The sequence below is a fragment of the Schistocerca gregaria genome, chromosome 6 (genome assembly GCF_023897955.1).
Source record: "Schistocerca gregaria isolate iqSchGreg1 chromosome 6, iqSchGreg1.2, whole genome shotgun sequence".
In the NCBI taxonomy this organism is placed as follows: Eukaryota; Metazoa; Arthropoda; class Insecta; order Orthoptera; family Acrididae; genus Schistocerca; species Schistocerca gregaria.
In genome coordinates this window covers 192,908,181-192,924,848 of record NC_064925.1, presented here as the reverse complement: position 1 = coordinate 192,924,848, position 16,668 = coordinate 192,908,181, and the positions used below count along the sequence as shown (strand labels likewise).

Genomic DNA, 16,668 nt, shown 5'->3' with positions numbered 1-16,668 from the left:
TGCTTCCAACTGTTCAGCCTGTCTTTCAATGATTGCGCAACGAGTTTTTAGGTCCTTAGGGACGCTTGGTGATCTGCAGGTGGATCAGAGCTCACAGTGATGCAGTGGTACTTCAGGCTGGTCTGATATGGTTTGGCTGTCTTCAGAATGAAAGGGAGTTGTTTTTGTGGCCACTGTGGTGTGTAAATTGAGCAGATGTGCAATATATTGGCAACCTGCATAATGGATTTTCTTCGTGAGCTATTAAGATTAACTTCACATAGGGTAGCAATTGTTGTTGCCAGATTGTATAATAGCAAAACATCTGGAATGATAATGGCATCTATCATTCCATGCATTTATCACCAGGTTCATATTGTGTTTTGTTACTATACTTCTCATGGTACAGGATTTGGTTTTGACACATTCGTTTTGCACAACACAAAATCGGTGCCGTCTCTAGAGAATTTTAATCTTGCTAGAGGGGAGTGGGATCATAATGTGTCAGACACCACTAAAGTGGCACATTGATGGAATTACTGGTCAATAAGGTGAACTGTTCAAAATTGTCACTGATTTTCTATTGTGTGAAAATGTTCTCCATTATTGCAAACCAGATTCCTAGTTGATTGGGCATAAATGGTGGGACTTAAATTTGCAAACATGATGTGGCAGGACCATGAGAGCCAATGAGTGAAAAGTCTGTTGCTCTCATAGGTGGTAACAGTGCGGGTGGAAGAACCATATTCATGATCACTCTGGATGAGATGTCACACAGCACAGATATGTGGCTGTGCAGAACAGTGTTCTGTGTTTGCTTCACTATGTCTGATCTCAGAACCAGTGTGGCTGAAGTCATGATGTTCAGAAATGGATATGTTCATGTCACAGAATTTGGTAGTTGAAGTACAGGAGACAGACGCTGTAAGCCTTGAACTCATTTTTAACATTGTGGATATCACCATCGATCGTGTGTGGTAGGTTATCCATAGTAGTCATGGTGGTATGTATCTATGTGAATCAAAGTAGATAATATATTCATGAGAGCACAATTTCCTCAGAGTCATCAATTAAATAGTGACACTGTCTCCTTCATATAAAGTAATACACAAAATAACAGTGTAACAAATTCCACTTTACTGTGCACAGGTATGAAAACAAGTGCATATACATTAGTGAACAAAGCAGAACAGGAATCAACAAAGAACATGACATATTAGACACACTACACTTGTCACTTATTGAGTAGTCAGTTGTCACTCCCACAAGGTTTTGGTAATACAGATTTGTTTCTTAAACACAGTGTGCTGCACCATGACAGATAAATTAATATTGGAGAAAAACTTGTCAAGGCTAATTGAAAATTATTTGTTGTTGTCCATTTTGTGAAGAGCAAATAGTTCAGGGGTGTTTTATAATAGTTGATGCTGGTGAAAAATGGCTGCTACTCTTTCCGAAGCTCACGTGATGTCGCCTAGTAATCTCAAAACTGTAATTCATTTGTGAGAAAACTTTCATACTGTTGATGTCATATCAAGCCCGCATCTCGTGGTCGTGCGGTAGCGTTCTCGCTTCCCACGCCCGGGTTCCCGGGTTTGATTCCCGGCGGGGTCAGGGATTTTCTCTGCCTTGTGATGGCTGGGTGTTGCGTGTTGTCCTTCAGTTAGTTAGGTTTAAGTAGTTCTAAGTTCTAGGGGACTAATGACCATATATGTTAAGTCCCATAGTGCTCAGAGCCATTAGAACCATTTTTTTGTCAATCAAGAAAGTGAAGAAAATAGGTAAATAACTGCACAATTTACAAAATTCAAAATATAATTGTGAATTTCAGATATAACAATATTTCAAAAATCGTCATATGTTAACATAGTTTCATATATTTAACACAATATCAAGATAAATAGCAAATATCCTGCATGAATGCAAAATAAAACATAACAGTGATAGTTCTAGATGACTTGTGGATCTGAAACAGTTACATCATTAACTTACAAGCTCTGTGAAGACTCAGGTATGCAAAATAACCAGGTGACATGCTAGGGCTCTCTCCATGCTGGTGAATATAATAATAATAATAATAATAATAATAATAATAATAATAATAATAATAATAATAATAATAATAATAATAATAATAATACTAAAGATAACAGAAGTATTCAGCAATGATATAAATATGGCTTTTGGAACAGACAAATGTAAGAAAAACAGCATAGTTAAGGGAAAACACTCTAAACAAGAAGATTACATATTGGATAACCATACCGACTGCATAGAAGCAAAGGAAAAAACAGATGCCTATAAATATCTAGGATACAGACAAAAAATAGGAATAGATAATACAAATATTAAAGAAGAACAAAAAGAAAAATATAGAAAAAGACTAACAAAAATGCTGAAAACAGAATTGACAGCAAGAAACAAAACAAAATCTATAAATACTTATGCTATACCAATATTGACCTAGTCATTTGGAGTAGTGAAATGGAGTAACACAGACCTAGAAGTACTCAATACACTTACATGATCACAATGCCACAAATATAGAATACATCACATACTTTCAGCAACAGAAAGATTCACATTAAGCAGAAAGGAAGGAGGAAGGGGGTTTATCAGCATAAAAAATCTACATTATGGACAAATATATTAAAAACAAAGATTCCAAGACTTACCAAGTGGGAAAGTGCCGGTAGACAAGCACAATAAAATAACACACAAACACACACACAAAATTACGAGCTTTCGCAACCGGCGGTTGCTTGTCAGGAAAGAGGGAAGGAGAAGGAAAGATGAATGGATGTGGGTTTTAAGGGAGAGGGTAAGGAGCCATTCCAATCCCAGGAGCAGAAAGACGTACCTTAGGGGAAAAAAGGGATAGGTATATACGGGGGCGCGCGCGCGCGCGCACACACACACACACACACACACACACACACACACACACACACACACACACACACACACAATTTAAGAAAATTCTTTATAGAACGAGCAGAAACTAGCAAATACACAAAGCAATCACTCATATAAATACATCGGCTACACCATTGCAGTTTCATAACCACTTCTACAACCCTTTAGATCACATAACATCAACAGATATGAAGAAAGTAAATTGGAAAAAGAAAACACTACATGGCAACCACCCGTATCATATAACACAGCCACACATCGATCAAGACGCATGCAACACATGGTTGAGAAAAGGCAATATATACAGTGAGGCAGAAGGATTCATGATTGCAATACAGGATCAAACAATAAACACCAGATATTACGGAAAGCATATTATTGTAGATCCCAATACCACAACAGATAAATGCAGACTTTGCAAACAACAAGTAAACAGTAGATCACATCATAAGTGGATGTATAATACTAGCAAATACAGAATACCCCAGAAGACATGACAATGTAGCAAAAATAATACATCAGCAACTTGCCATACAACATAAACTAATAAAACAACACGTTCCCACATACAAGTATGCACCACAAAATCTACTGGAGAATGATGAATACAAATTATACTGGAACAGAACCATTATAACAGATAAAACACCACATAATAAACCTGACATCATACTCACCAATAAAAAGAAGAAATTAACACAACTAATCAAAATATCCATACCCAATACAACAAATATACAGAAGGAAACAGGAAAAAAATTCAAAAATACATCCAACTGGCTGAGGAAGTCAAGGACATGGTGGCATCAGCATAAAGTTGACATTATACCAATTATACTATCAACTGCAGGTGTCATACCACACAATATCCACCAGTACACCAATGCAATACAGCTACATCCAAACGTATAAATACAACTACAGAAATCTGTAATTATTGATACATGTTCAATTACCCAAAAGGTCCTAAATGCAATGTAACATATACCGTACAGTTAAAAGGAAGTCATGCTTGATCAAGGTCCACATCACTTTCCATTTTTAACCAGACTTAACGTCTGAGAAAGGAAAAAAATCATAATAAACCACATAAGAAGTACAAAAATTAATTGGTTTACAACTGTGTGTTGCTATACAGTAATATAAAATGGAATAAAATCACTACTCTAAATTAAATTTTGTTATATACCTTGATACTTATAAGGCCATGAGCATGGAAGCTGTTGGCATGTAGTTATGTTGCATCCACAGTTACAGAGAGCCTTTCTCAGGAACTGCACATAAGTGGTTGATGAGATGAATGGTGCATTTTACATCAGATAATTAGTACAGACAATAATCATACAAAATGTTGGCTGTCAGGAAATTTGCTTTGAGAGTTTCTGATAATAGTTGTTCTAATAAATTGGTAGACCACATGTTGTTGTCATTGTCATCTCCAGTCTGAAGATTAGTTTGATGCTACCGTGTCCTGTGCAAGCCTTATCGTTTCCGAATAACTAATGCAACCTACACCATTTTGAATCTGCTTACTGTAGCCATCTTTTGTACTCCCTTCATGTTTTTTTCACTTCCTAACATTAAAATCTATATTTGATGTTAACAAACTTCTTTTCTTCAAAAGCACTTTTCTTGCCATTGTCAGTCTAAATTTTGTATCCTGTTTTCTTCAGCCAACATCAGTTATTGTAGCAGCCAAACAACAAAACTCATCCACTACTTACAGTGTCTTGTTTCCAACTGTAATTGCATCAGCTTTGCCTAATATAATTTGATTACATCCATTACCCTTGTTTTGCTTTTGTTGATTAACTTATATTCTCCTTTCAAGACACTCTCCATTCTGTTAAACTGCTCTTTCAAGTCATTTGCCATCTCTGACAGAATTACAGTATCACTGGCAAAAACTCACTTTTTATTTCTTCTCCTCGATTGAGTGGCTATATGTTGCAGACAGCTGACCAAGTGAAGAAGACCTTGGGATAGAAGAAGAAGAAGAAGAAGATAAAGTTGCAGATGATAACAAAGGAACTGCAATACTAACTAGTGAGATTGAAGAATCTATGAAGGCAACGGGAATTGATGAGATTGCTGTGGAACTGTTAAAGTCATTGGAGAAAGAAGGGTAAAGGGAGTTGATTGAATTGTGTAATCAAATATACGTGACAGGAAAATGTTCAAAGGACTTTACAAAAAGTATCTTAAAACCTGTAGAAAAGAAAAAAATAGCAAAAAGTGAGAGGAACATAGAACAGTGAGCCTGATATTGCATGCAGACAGTGTTTCTGAGGATGCTCAACAGAAGGCTATATGGAAAGATGAATTGCATAATAGGAGATGAACAATTTGGTTTCAGGTGAGGAGTGGGAACTAGAGATGCCATTAGGCTACTGAGAGTGATAGGGGAGAGGTACATGGAGAAGAAAAGGAAGGTGTATGTTGTGTTCATTGATCTTGAAAAGGCTTGTGACTGTGTCACATGGAACAAACAGATGGAAATCCTAAGGAAACATGGACTTGATTGGAGGGATAGATGGCAAATTAGAAATTTGTATTTTAACCAGGGAGCAAGAGTAGGAATAGGAGGTGTGATGGGTGAAGAAATAGAACTGGGAAGAGGTGTAAGGTTGTTGTTTATCACCAACACTGTTCAATATATATCTGGAGGAAATTATTAGTGAAAGCTTTTATGGAAGGAGAGGAGCTTGTATAGGGGGGTCAGAGAGTGGAGTGTGTAAGATTTCCAGAAGCCATGATTGTGATGGCAGAGAGTGCAAGAGAGACGGTACAAATGTGAGATGAGCTAAACACAAAATTAGAAGAAAATGGAATTAAGATTAACAAGAAGAAAACAAAAAGCATGGTAATTGAAGGAAAGGGGAGAAAATGTCATATGAAAATACGGGGAGAGGAAATAGAGCAAGTGAATAACTTCAATTATTTGGGAAGTGTAATAATGGAGGATGATGATGATAATATGTATTACTCAACAGAAATTAGGAAAAAAATTGCAAATACCAAAAGGAGGATTCAAGAGGAAACAGAAACTACTTTGTGGATCACTAAACGAAGATCCGAGGAAAAAACTTGCCAAATATTATATCTGGATTGTTGCACTATATGGTGTGGAGACCTGGACATTCAGGAAGGAAGATGAATGATTGGAGGCACTAGATATGTGGATATGGAGAAGAATGGTCAAAGTGAAATGGGGAGATTGAATAAGGAATGAAGAAGTATTAAGAAGAGTTAGAGAAGAAAGAAGCATGCTGAAAGTTATCAGAAAGAGAAAATGGAACTGGATTGGACATTGTTTGCAGAGGGACTGTTTATTGAAGGAAGGAATAGAAGGAATGGTTAAGGGAAAAAGGGGGAGAGGAAAAAGAAGATATCAAATGCTGGACAATATAAAAGGAGGCAAATATTCAGAAATGAAGAGACTGGCTATGGACAGACAAAAGTGGAAGAGGCTTAACCCATGATGAGATCTACCTTTAGGCAGAAAACCATACTACTACATGGACTTTAATTCCTACTCCAAATTTTTCTTTGATTTCCTTTACTACAGACTCAGTGTGCAGATTGAATAACACCAGGGATAGCTACAACCCTGTCTCAGTCCCTTCTCAGACACTGCCTCCCTTCCGTGCCCCTTGACTCATGTAACTCCAGTCTGGTCTCTGTACAAGTTGTAAATGGTCGTTTGCTCCTTGCATTTTTTTTGCATACTACCTTCAGAATTCCAAAGAGTGTGTTCTAGTAAACATGTCAAAAGCATTCTCTAAGTCTACAAATGCTTTAAATGTAGGTTTGCCTTTCCTTAACCTATCTTCTAAGATAAGTCATAGGGTCAGTATTTCCTATTATGTACTTACACCTCTCAAGAATCCAAACCAATCTTCTCTGAGATCAGCTTCCGCTAGTTTTTCCATTCTGCTGCAAAGTTTTTTTTATCAACCATCACTTACTAAACTGATAGTAATGGTTTTCCAACTGAGCTCTTGATATTCATACAGCTGTTTTTTTTCTCCAAAAACCTCTTTAATTTTCCTATTGGTGGTATCTGTCTCCTAGTAATTTGTTCTTCTATATCCTTGCATTTGTCCTCTAGCCATTCCTGCTTAGACATTTTGCACTTTGTCAGTCTCAATTTTTAGATGCCTGTGTTCCTTTCACAAGATTCAGTTGCTGCATTTTTATATTTTCTCCATTCATCAATTAAATTCAACATTTCCAGCATTATCCAAGGATTTCTACTAGACCTTATCTTTTTACCTATTTGATACTCTGCCGCTTTCACTATTTCATCTCTCAAAGCTACCCATTAATCTTCTACTGCAATCATTTACACCATTGTTGCCAATTGTTACCTAATTCTCCTTCTGAAACACTCAGCAACCTGTGGTTCTTTAAGTTTATCCATGTCATATTTCCAAAATGTCCTGTATTTTTGTAGTCTCATCAGTTTTAATCTATAGTCATAACCAATAAATTGTGGGCAGTCCACATCTGCCACTTGAACGTGTTATATATGGTTATATATAATCTCTCACATTTCTATTCTGCCTCTTATTTGTAGTAGTACTGTCAAAGCCATCAAAAAATGGTGCACTACTGGTTTGTACATATTGCTCAAAGATTGATATCTATGCAGTATTGACGGAAAACAAAAAATTGTGTGCTTTGGTGACTGACAGATGAGTGTGTGGTGCTACAACACTATTTCATTATGCAGCTGACAAGGAGAACAAACATGGAACATGGCAATACCAGGACATGAGGTCTTTGTGAATTTCATTCAATGTACTCAGTTGGACAGTAACGATGCCTCACAGCATCTGAGAAACTGTAGTTGGACTCAATGAAGCCAGTTGTAGTAACTGGTGAATTGCTCAACATTTGAATAGAGATGATGTCAATATCTGATGATGATGATGATAATTGCAGGAATAGGTGAACCACAGCCAAACACAATGTCAAGAAGAAAGCTGTTAACTAGAGATGACAGAATGTGATGAACGTGCAATCATGAGAGAGGCACTAAGAGCCCAGAATTTGTCATCATCATCAATGATTCAACATGCAACTGGTGTCTTGGGTGCTGTTTCATTTCATAGCAGGACCCCTATGGTTGTCATCTGTGGCGCCATTACAGCACAGTGGTACATCAATGACATTATATGTCTTTTTTGTTGATCTTCAAGGCAAGCCATTCTGGGCTTACATTTCAGCAAGTTAATTTCTGCCTGCACGTGGTGAGAGCTTCTACTGCTTGCCCTCATGTTTGCCAAATCTTACCTCAGCCAGGAAGGTTGCTGGATCTCTCCCAAATTGAGAACAGTTTGGAGCAGGATTTTGAAGATATTATGTGCCAGTTGTGCAGAATTAAGCAGGATGGGTTTCGAAAAAGACGGTCATGTTGAACCCAGCTCGCGCTATTCGTCCACGAGACTCAGAGGGCCATAGACACGGGTTCACAGTTAGATGCCGTGTATCTCGACTTCCGCAAGGTATTAGATACAGTTCTCCACAGTTGTTTAATGAACAAAGTAAGAGCATATGGACTATCAGACCAATTGTGTGATTGGATTGAGGAGTTCCTAGATAACAGAACACAGCATGTCATTCTCAATGGAGAGAAGTCTTCCGAAGTAAGAGTGATTTCAGGTGTACCGCAGGGGAGTGTCATAGGACCGTTGCTATTCACAATATACATAAATGACCTGGTGGATGACATCGGAAGTTCACTGAGGCTTTTTGCAGATGATGCTGTGGTGTATCGAGAGGTTGAAACAATGGAAAATTGTACCGAGATGCAGGAGGATCTGCAACGAATTGACGCATGGTGCAGGGAATGGCAACTGAATTTGAAAGTAGACAAGTGTAATGTGCTGCGAATACATAGGAAGAAAGATCCATTATCATTTAACTACAAAATAGCTGGTCAGCAAATGGAAGCAGTTAATTCCATAAATTATCTGGGAGTAGGCATTAGGAGTGATTTAAAATGGAATGATCATATAAAGTTGATCGTCGGTAAAGCAGATGCCAGACTGAGATTCATCGGAAGAATCCTAAGGAAATGCAATCCAAAAACAAAGGAAGTAGGTTACAGTACACTTGTTGGCCACTGCTTGAATACTGCTCAGCAGTGTGGGATCCGTACCAGATAGGGTTGATGGAAGAGATAGAGAAGATCCAACAGAGAGCAGCGTGCTTCGTTACAGGATCATTTAGTAATCGTGAAAGCATTACGGAGATGATAGATAAACTCCAGTGGAAGACTCTGCAGGAGAGACACTCAGTAGCTTGGTACGGGCTTTCGTTAAAGTTTCGAGAACATACCTTCACCGAAGAGTCAAGCAGTATATTGCTCCCTCCTATGAATATCTCGCAAAGAGACCATGTGGATAAAATCAGAGAGATTAGAGCCCACACAGAATCATACCGACAATCCTTCTTTCCATGAACAATATGAGACTGGAATAGAAGGGGGAACCGATACAGGCACTCAGGGTACCCTCCACCACACACCGTCAGGTGGCTTGCAGAGTATGGATGTAGTTGTAGATGTAGATGTAGATGTAGAGGGCATCCAACAACTCCATCAGCCAATACCAATCTGAATAACTGCTTGCATAAGGGCCACAGGTGGACCAATGCATTACTGACTTATTCAATTTGTGAAGCTCTTTCTGTTGATTAAAGAATCCAATTGTTCAGAAATTGTAATCATTTACATGTGTACATCACAGGTACTGATTACCAACCCATTTGGTTAATTCCTTCTTGGTATGTTGTTTTTTGGGTACTGGACTGTACTATCGCTAATGCCATACAATTCTCATGTAACTGTGTTTAGTATAGTGGAATAAAATATATTCTTTTGTGACTTTTATGCTTTCAAAAACAGCCTTTCATTTGTCTGTGTAGCTGGACCTGATGTATTACTGGGCCCACACAGAGGCACCAGCAGCAGCACCCCCAACCCCAACCCCTGGGAAACTGAGAAGTTCAGCTTGGCCTTCTCCTAGCCCAGCAGGAATTCCACAGGAGTCTGTCAACACTGACACAATTCGACCTGTAGCTCACTGCACAGAAGCTGGTAAGTTCATAAATACCACTGTTGTGTGAAATAACTATCAATTAACATTCAAAAAAGAATACAAACATCTCAACAATGAGATCAACAGGAAGTGCAAAATGGCTAAGCAGGGATGTCTACAGGACAAATGTAAGGATGTAGAGGCTTATCTCACTAGGGGTAAGATAGATACTGCCTACTGGAAAATTAAAGAGACCTTTGGAGAAAAGCAGGCCACTTGTATGTATCTCTAGAGCTCAGATGGAAACCCAGTTCTAAGCAAAGAAGGGAAAGCAGAAAGGTGGAAGGAGTATATAGAGGGTCTATACAAGGGCGATGTACTTCAGGACAATATTGTGGAAATGGAAGAAATGTAGAGGAAGATGAAGATGAAATGGGAGGTATGATACTGTGTGAAGGGTTTGACAGAGCACTGAAAGACCTAAGTCAAAACAAGGCCCCGGGAGTAGACAACATTCCATTGGAACTACTGATGGCCTTTGGAGAGCCAGTCCTGACAAAACTCTACCATCTGGTGAGCAAGATGTATGAGACATGTGAAATACTCTCAGACTTCAAGAATAATATAATAATTCCAATCCCAAAGAAAGCAGGTGTTGACAGATGTGAAAATTACCGAACTATCAGTTTAATAAGTCACAGCTGCAAAATACTAACGCGAATTCTTTACAGACATATAGAAAAACTGGTAGAAGCCGACATCAGCGAAGATCAGTTTGGATTCTTCAGTAATGTTGGAACACGCGAGGCAATACTGACTCTAAGACTTATCTTGGAAAATAATCGAGGGGCATGATAGGGGAGCAGCGGTTGGGAAGGGAGTGAGACAGGGTTTTAGCCTGTCCCCGATGTTGTTAAATCTGTATATTGAGCAGTATAGGAAACAAAAGAAAAATTCGGAGTAGGTATTAAAGTCCATGGAGAAGAAATAAAAATGTTGAGGTTCGCCGATGACATTGTAATTATGCCAGAGACAACAAAGGACTTGGAAGAGCAGTTGAACGGAATGGACAGTGTCTTGAAAGGAGGATATAAGATGAACGTCAACAAAAGCAAAATGAGGATAATGGAATGTAGTCTAATTACGTCAGGTGACGCTGAGGGAATTAATTAGTAAACGAGACACTTAAAGTAGTAAATGAGTTTTGCTATTTGGGGAGCAAAATAACTGATGATGGTCGAAGTAGAGAGGATATAAAATGTAGACTGGCAATGGCAAGGAAAGCGTTTCTGAAGAAGGGAAACTTGTTAACATCGAGTATAGATTTAAGTTTCAGGAAGTCGTTTCTGAAAGTATTTGTGTGGAGTTTAGCCATGTATGGACGTGAAACATTGACGATAAATAGTTTGTACAAGAAGAGAATAGAAGCTTTCGAAATGTGGTGCTACTGAAGAATGCTTAAGATTAGGTGGGTAGATCACACAACTAATGAGGAGGTATTGAATAGAACTGGGGAGAAGTGGAGTTTGTGGCACAACTTGACAAGAAGAAGGGACCGGTTGATAGAACATGTTCTGAGGCATCAAGGGATCACAGATTTAGCATTGAAGGGAGCATGGAGGGTAAAAATTGTAGTTTGAGACCAAGAGATGAATACACTAAGCAGATTCAGAAGGATGTAGGTTGCAGTAGGTACTGGGAGATGAAGCTTGCATGAGTAGCGTGGAGAGCTGCATCAAACCAGTCTCAGGACTGAAGACCACCACCACCACCACCACCACCACCACCACCACCACAACAACAACAACAACAACAACAACAACAACATTCAGTGTTGAATAAAATTCATTTTCAGTCCCAAAATGCTTGTAATACACAATGCAGTTCAAAATCTGCTGGTTCTTCTTCAACTGCTGTCTACAGGACATAAAATTCTCTTACATTTGTTATGTTCATTATAAGGCACTTACAAAAATGTATAAAAGTTATCATTTTGGATATTCGGGAATCCAGCCGGATGTTCACATCGTTCTCGCACGGTATTTCAACAACGTGCCTCACTGTCTTATTCAGGTGTTACCTGAGACTGGTCCTTGGGTCAATCGAGTCCAGTATTTATGCCTGGGAGGAGCTGAGCATTCCCTAATCAGTCCGTGCCGAGTCGAGTGTTCTATCTGTGGTTCACGCCCGCCAGACTCAGCTTCATCGGACCCCTCCAGTCGCTGATGTTTCCATTTTGGCTGTCCTCAACAGTTGTGGTTGCCATCTGAGGTGCGTCAGACCTGATCTGAGATGTTGTGTACTCTGTCTCAAGACTGTTACTATGATTTCCACTTCTGTTTTGTGCTGGGTGCTCCCTAATTGGTCCATGCCGTGTCTTGTGTTCCATCTGAGGTCCGCGCCCGCCAGACGCAGCTACATTGTCCCTCTCTGGTCGCCAGTGTTCCCTCCGCCTTCCGCACCCAGCCTGGCTGCCTTCTGAAGTAGAGTTCATGATCTGGGTATGTGTCAGATTGGGTCTCTAATGTCTTGACAGCTTGTCTCACAGCTGTTCTCTTGGTCTCCACTTCTATTTCTTGTAGAATCCCGGACTGTCTTGCATTGAGTTTTCACAAGCTCATCTAACTTCTCTCTACCATGGGGCCAGATGACAAAGGTATCATCCACATACCTAAAAAAGCACTTGGATTGATATGTGGCTGAAGACAGTGCCTCCACTTCAAACCTTTTCATAAATAGGTTGGCCACCACTGGTGATAGAGGGCTGCCCATCGCCACCCCTTCTGTTTATTCGTAAAATTGGAAGTATGTCAAGGTCAGTACATGCCTGATTAGGTCAAGGCGAGCGCCATCGAACTTCTCTCCAATAAGCTCAAGTGACTCCTTCAGTGGTACACGTGTGAAGAGAGACACCACATCAAAACTAACCATGATGTCTGTGTCTGTGATATGTTGCTGGCCCAGTCGTTTCAGGAAATCCTCTGAGTTCCGGATGTGATGTGCACATTTACCCACATGTGGTGTCAAAATCATCTTCAGGTATTTCGCAGTAGGATAAGTTGCTGCGCCAATATTGCTGACAATAGGTCGCAGTGGAACCCCATCCTTGTGAACCTTGGGGTGTCCATAAAGTCTAGGGGGTACTAAATTGATGATCACTTGATGTTTCCCAATATATTCTATCAACTGATCCCTTCTTCTAGTCAGGCTATGCCATAAGTTCCTCACCTCCCCAATTCTATCTAGTGATGTGATTTGCCTGTCTAGTTCTCATCATTCTTCTGTAGCATCACATTTCAAAAAATTCAGTTTTCTTACTGTCTAAACTGTTTGTCCATGTTCCAATTCAAAAACTCCAGACAAATATCTACGGAAAAGACATCCTGACACTTAAATCTATATTTGATGGTAACAAATTTCTCTTCTTCAGAAATGTTTGCCAGTTGGTTTTATATTCTCTCTACTTTTGCCATTATTGGTTATTTTTCTGCAAAATAGCAAAACTAATCTACTACTTTTAGTGTCTTTTTTTTTCTAATCTAATTTGCTCAGCATCAACTGATTTAATTCAACTACACTCCATTAGCCTTGTTCTGCTTTTGTTGGTGTACATCTTATATCCTCCTCTCAAGACACAGTCCATTCTGTTCAGCTACTCTTTCAAATCCTTCACTGTCTCTGATGAAATTACAATGTCGTCAGCAAACCTGACAGTTTTTTTCTTTTCTCTGAACTTTAATTCCTACTCCAAATTTTTCTTTGGTTTCCTTTACTGTCTACTCAATAGAGACATTGAATAACACTAGTGACAGGCTACAATCCTATCTCACTCTGTTATCAAGCACCACCTCCATTTCATGTGCCCCCTGACTCTTATTCTTATAACTGCTGTCTGGTTTCGATACAAGTTGTAAATAACCTTTTGCTCCTTGTGTTTTACCCCTGCTTACTTCAGAATTTCAAAGAGAGTATTCCAGTGAACATTGTCAAAACCTTTCTCTAAATCTACAAATGCTATTAGCATATGTTTGCCCTTTCTTAGCCCATTTTCTAAGGTAAGCCATAGGGTCAGTATTGCCTTGTGTGTTCCTACATTTCTCCAGAATAAAAACTGGTTTTCCCTGAGGATCAGCTTCAAGTTTTTCCATTCTTCTTCTGTAAAGAATTCATGTTAGTATTTTGCAACAATGATTTATTGAACTGAGTTCGATAACACGAGGGTAATCCCAAAAGTAAGGTCTCCTATTTTTTTTTTATAAGTACATTGACATGTTTATTTCTACAATGGTTTGCACCATTTTACAGCTTGAACATTTAGCTACTTTTCGACATAATCACCATTTCTGTTGATGCATTTTTTTAGATATTGTGATGGTCTTTGTATGCCCATGTCATATCAGCTCACTGGCATGCTGTTCAGAAAGTTATGAACCTCTTCTTTCACACCGTCATCAGAGCTGGATCGCTGGGACCACAGTTAACACAGATAGGTACTGTGAGACTCTGAAAAAACTCAAACAGGCAATTCAGAACCAGTAAAGAGGAATGTTGAGCAAGGCCGTACACATTCTCCATGACAACACTTGCCCACACATCGCTCGGCAACCATTGCTCTCCTGCAACAGTTACAGTGGAACATAATTACCCACCCACTGAATAGTCCTGACTTGGCACCCAATGACAATCATCTGTCCCCTAGGTTAATAGAACATTTGGCCGGAAAATGATTCAGCCCCCACCCCCACGTCCCTGCCCCCACCCCCACGTCCCTGCCCCCACCCCCACGTCCCTGCCCCCACCCCCACGTCCCTGCCCCCACCCCCACGTCCCTGCCCCCACCCCCACGTCCCTGCCCCCACCCCCACGTCCCTGCCCCCACCCCCACGTCCCTGCCCCCACCCCCACGTCCCTGCCCCCACCCCCACGTCCCTGCCCCCACCCCCACGTCCCTGCCCCCACCCCCACGTCCCTGCCCCCACCCCCACGTCCCTGCCCCCACCCCCACGTCCCTGCCCCCACCCCCACGTCCCTGCCCCCACCCCCACGTCCCTGCCCCCACCCCCACGTCCCTGCCCCCACCCCCACGTCCCTGCCCCCACCCCCACGTCCCTGCCCCCACCCCCACGTCCCTGCCCCCACCCCCACGTCCCTGCCCCCACCCCCACGTCCCTGCCCCCACCCCCACGTCCCTGCCCCCACCCCAACGTCCCTGCCCCCACCCCACGTCCCTGCCCCCACCCCCCCACCCCCACGTCCCTGCCCCCACCCCCCCACCCCCACGTCCCTGCCCCCCCCCCCCCACCCCCACGTCCCTGCCCCCCCCCCACCCCCACGTCCCTGCCCCCCCCACCCCCACGTCCCTGCCCCCACCCCCACGTCATTACTCAAAATCAAGGTTGGTTGTCTTTAGTTTAAAAATGGGCGCACAATGCTGGAGCGCAAATTTTTGGTCACTTGCGTAGTGATATAAAATTTCTGACAGACAGCAAAGTCAAATTCGAAAACAAACTGAGAAACTTTCTCCTGTTCAGCTACTTCTCTTCTGTAGAACAATTTCTATTATTGTAATGAGTAAGTACAAAGTAATTTGTGATGCGAGTGTAAAATAACTAATCCCACATAATCACAATTTATCATACAAATGATTAATGAAAAATGAAGCTAACCAACAAATCACCTTTACACTGGCTTATTGTTCATCACCACTGCAACTAGGCAGTTATATTGTCTGCCCATTTTTGACATGCATAACATATAGTGCTGCCTGTAGGACACATTTGAGCATACTAGAATAATGTGAATTGTAGTATCCTGTAATACACATCTAGCTGTAAGTACCTTGTACGGTTTCAGATGATGTGAAAGTTAAAGAATGCTGAATCATTTACACATGTAATAAGTCTTAACATCATTGGGACTGAATTGTGCACTAATAATTTGTATGAATCATAGCTTTTCCTATCCTACTTTGTTAATGTTTTATATTTGTATGTATTATTTTGTAATATATCTGAAATGACTGATACTGTTGTACTTAACTGTCGGTGGATGGATAAATACTTTAAATAAATAAAATAAAAACTTGTACATCTATTTTTAACTTGTTAAAATAGAGGAATGAGAAATAGCACTTACAAATGGTATTTTTCCAATATATTTGATTCTGGGAAGTGATTTATGTTTAGAAAGTTCTGTAATATTAATTTCTTTGTCACAGAATACCAGCTAATGATTATTGGCCTGAAACGAGAACACCATGAAACTCTAAACAGGCTGATACGAAATCAGGAAGTAGCTTTATTCAACCTCAGGGGGAAGCATGCACAGAAGGTCTTTGAGTTAGAACAGAGGATAACTGAGCTTGAAGAGCTCATTGACTCTTTGAGGCAACAAATGGAAGCAAACAAGACCATAGCTGATGCAGAGGTGAGTAACACCAACATATCATGATTACTTTAATATAGCAGAAAAGTTGGCGATTATTGCTATTGCTAGACGTTATTTTCAGGTTTTCAGTCTATGACAAGTTTTCTTTAAATTTAATGTTAAAATAAAAATTTGTATTTAGTCTAAAGTAATTTTGGATCAATGTGTAAGATTTCTGGCATTAGCTGTAGTTTGATATTTATATTTGTAGTCCATTTGAAGTGATTTAACAATTTACCTTCATATTAACTTTACGTTCAGTATACTTCTCATTGAAAATATTTCATAAAATGGCAATTAT

General features: G+C 40.1%; 1 protein-coding gene across 1 annotated transcript in view; it reads left to right on the top strand.

The window, feature by feature from the left end:
* Positions 1 to 16,668, top strand: part of LOC126278800 (formin-like) — a 246,586-nt gene that overhangs the window by 87,184 nt on the left and 142,734 nt on the right. The window contains exons 4-5 of the mRNA XM_049979073.1: positions 9,829 to 10,000; positions 16,159 to 16,367. Coding sequence (XP_049835030.1) covers positions 9,829 to 10,000; positions 16,159 to 16,367 — 381 coding nt within the window. The remainder of the gene's footprint in view (positions 1 to 9,828; positions 10,001 to 16,158; positions 16,368 to 16,668) is intronic.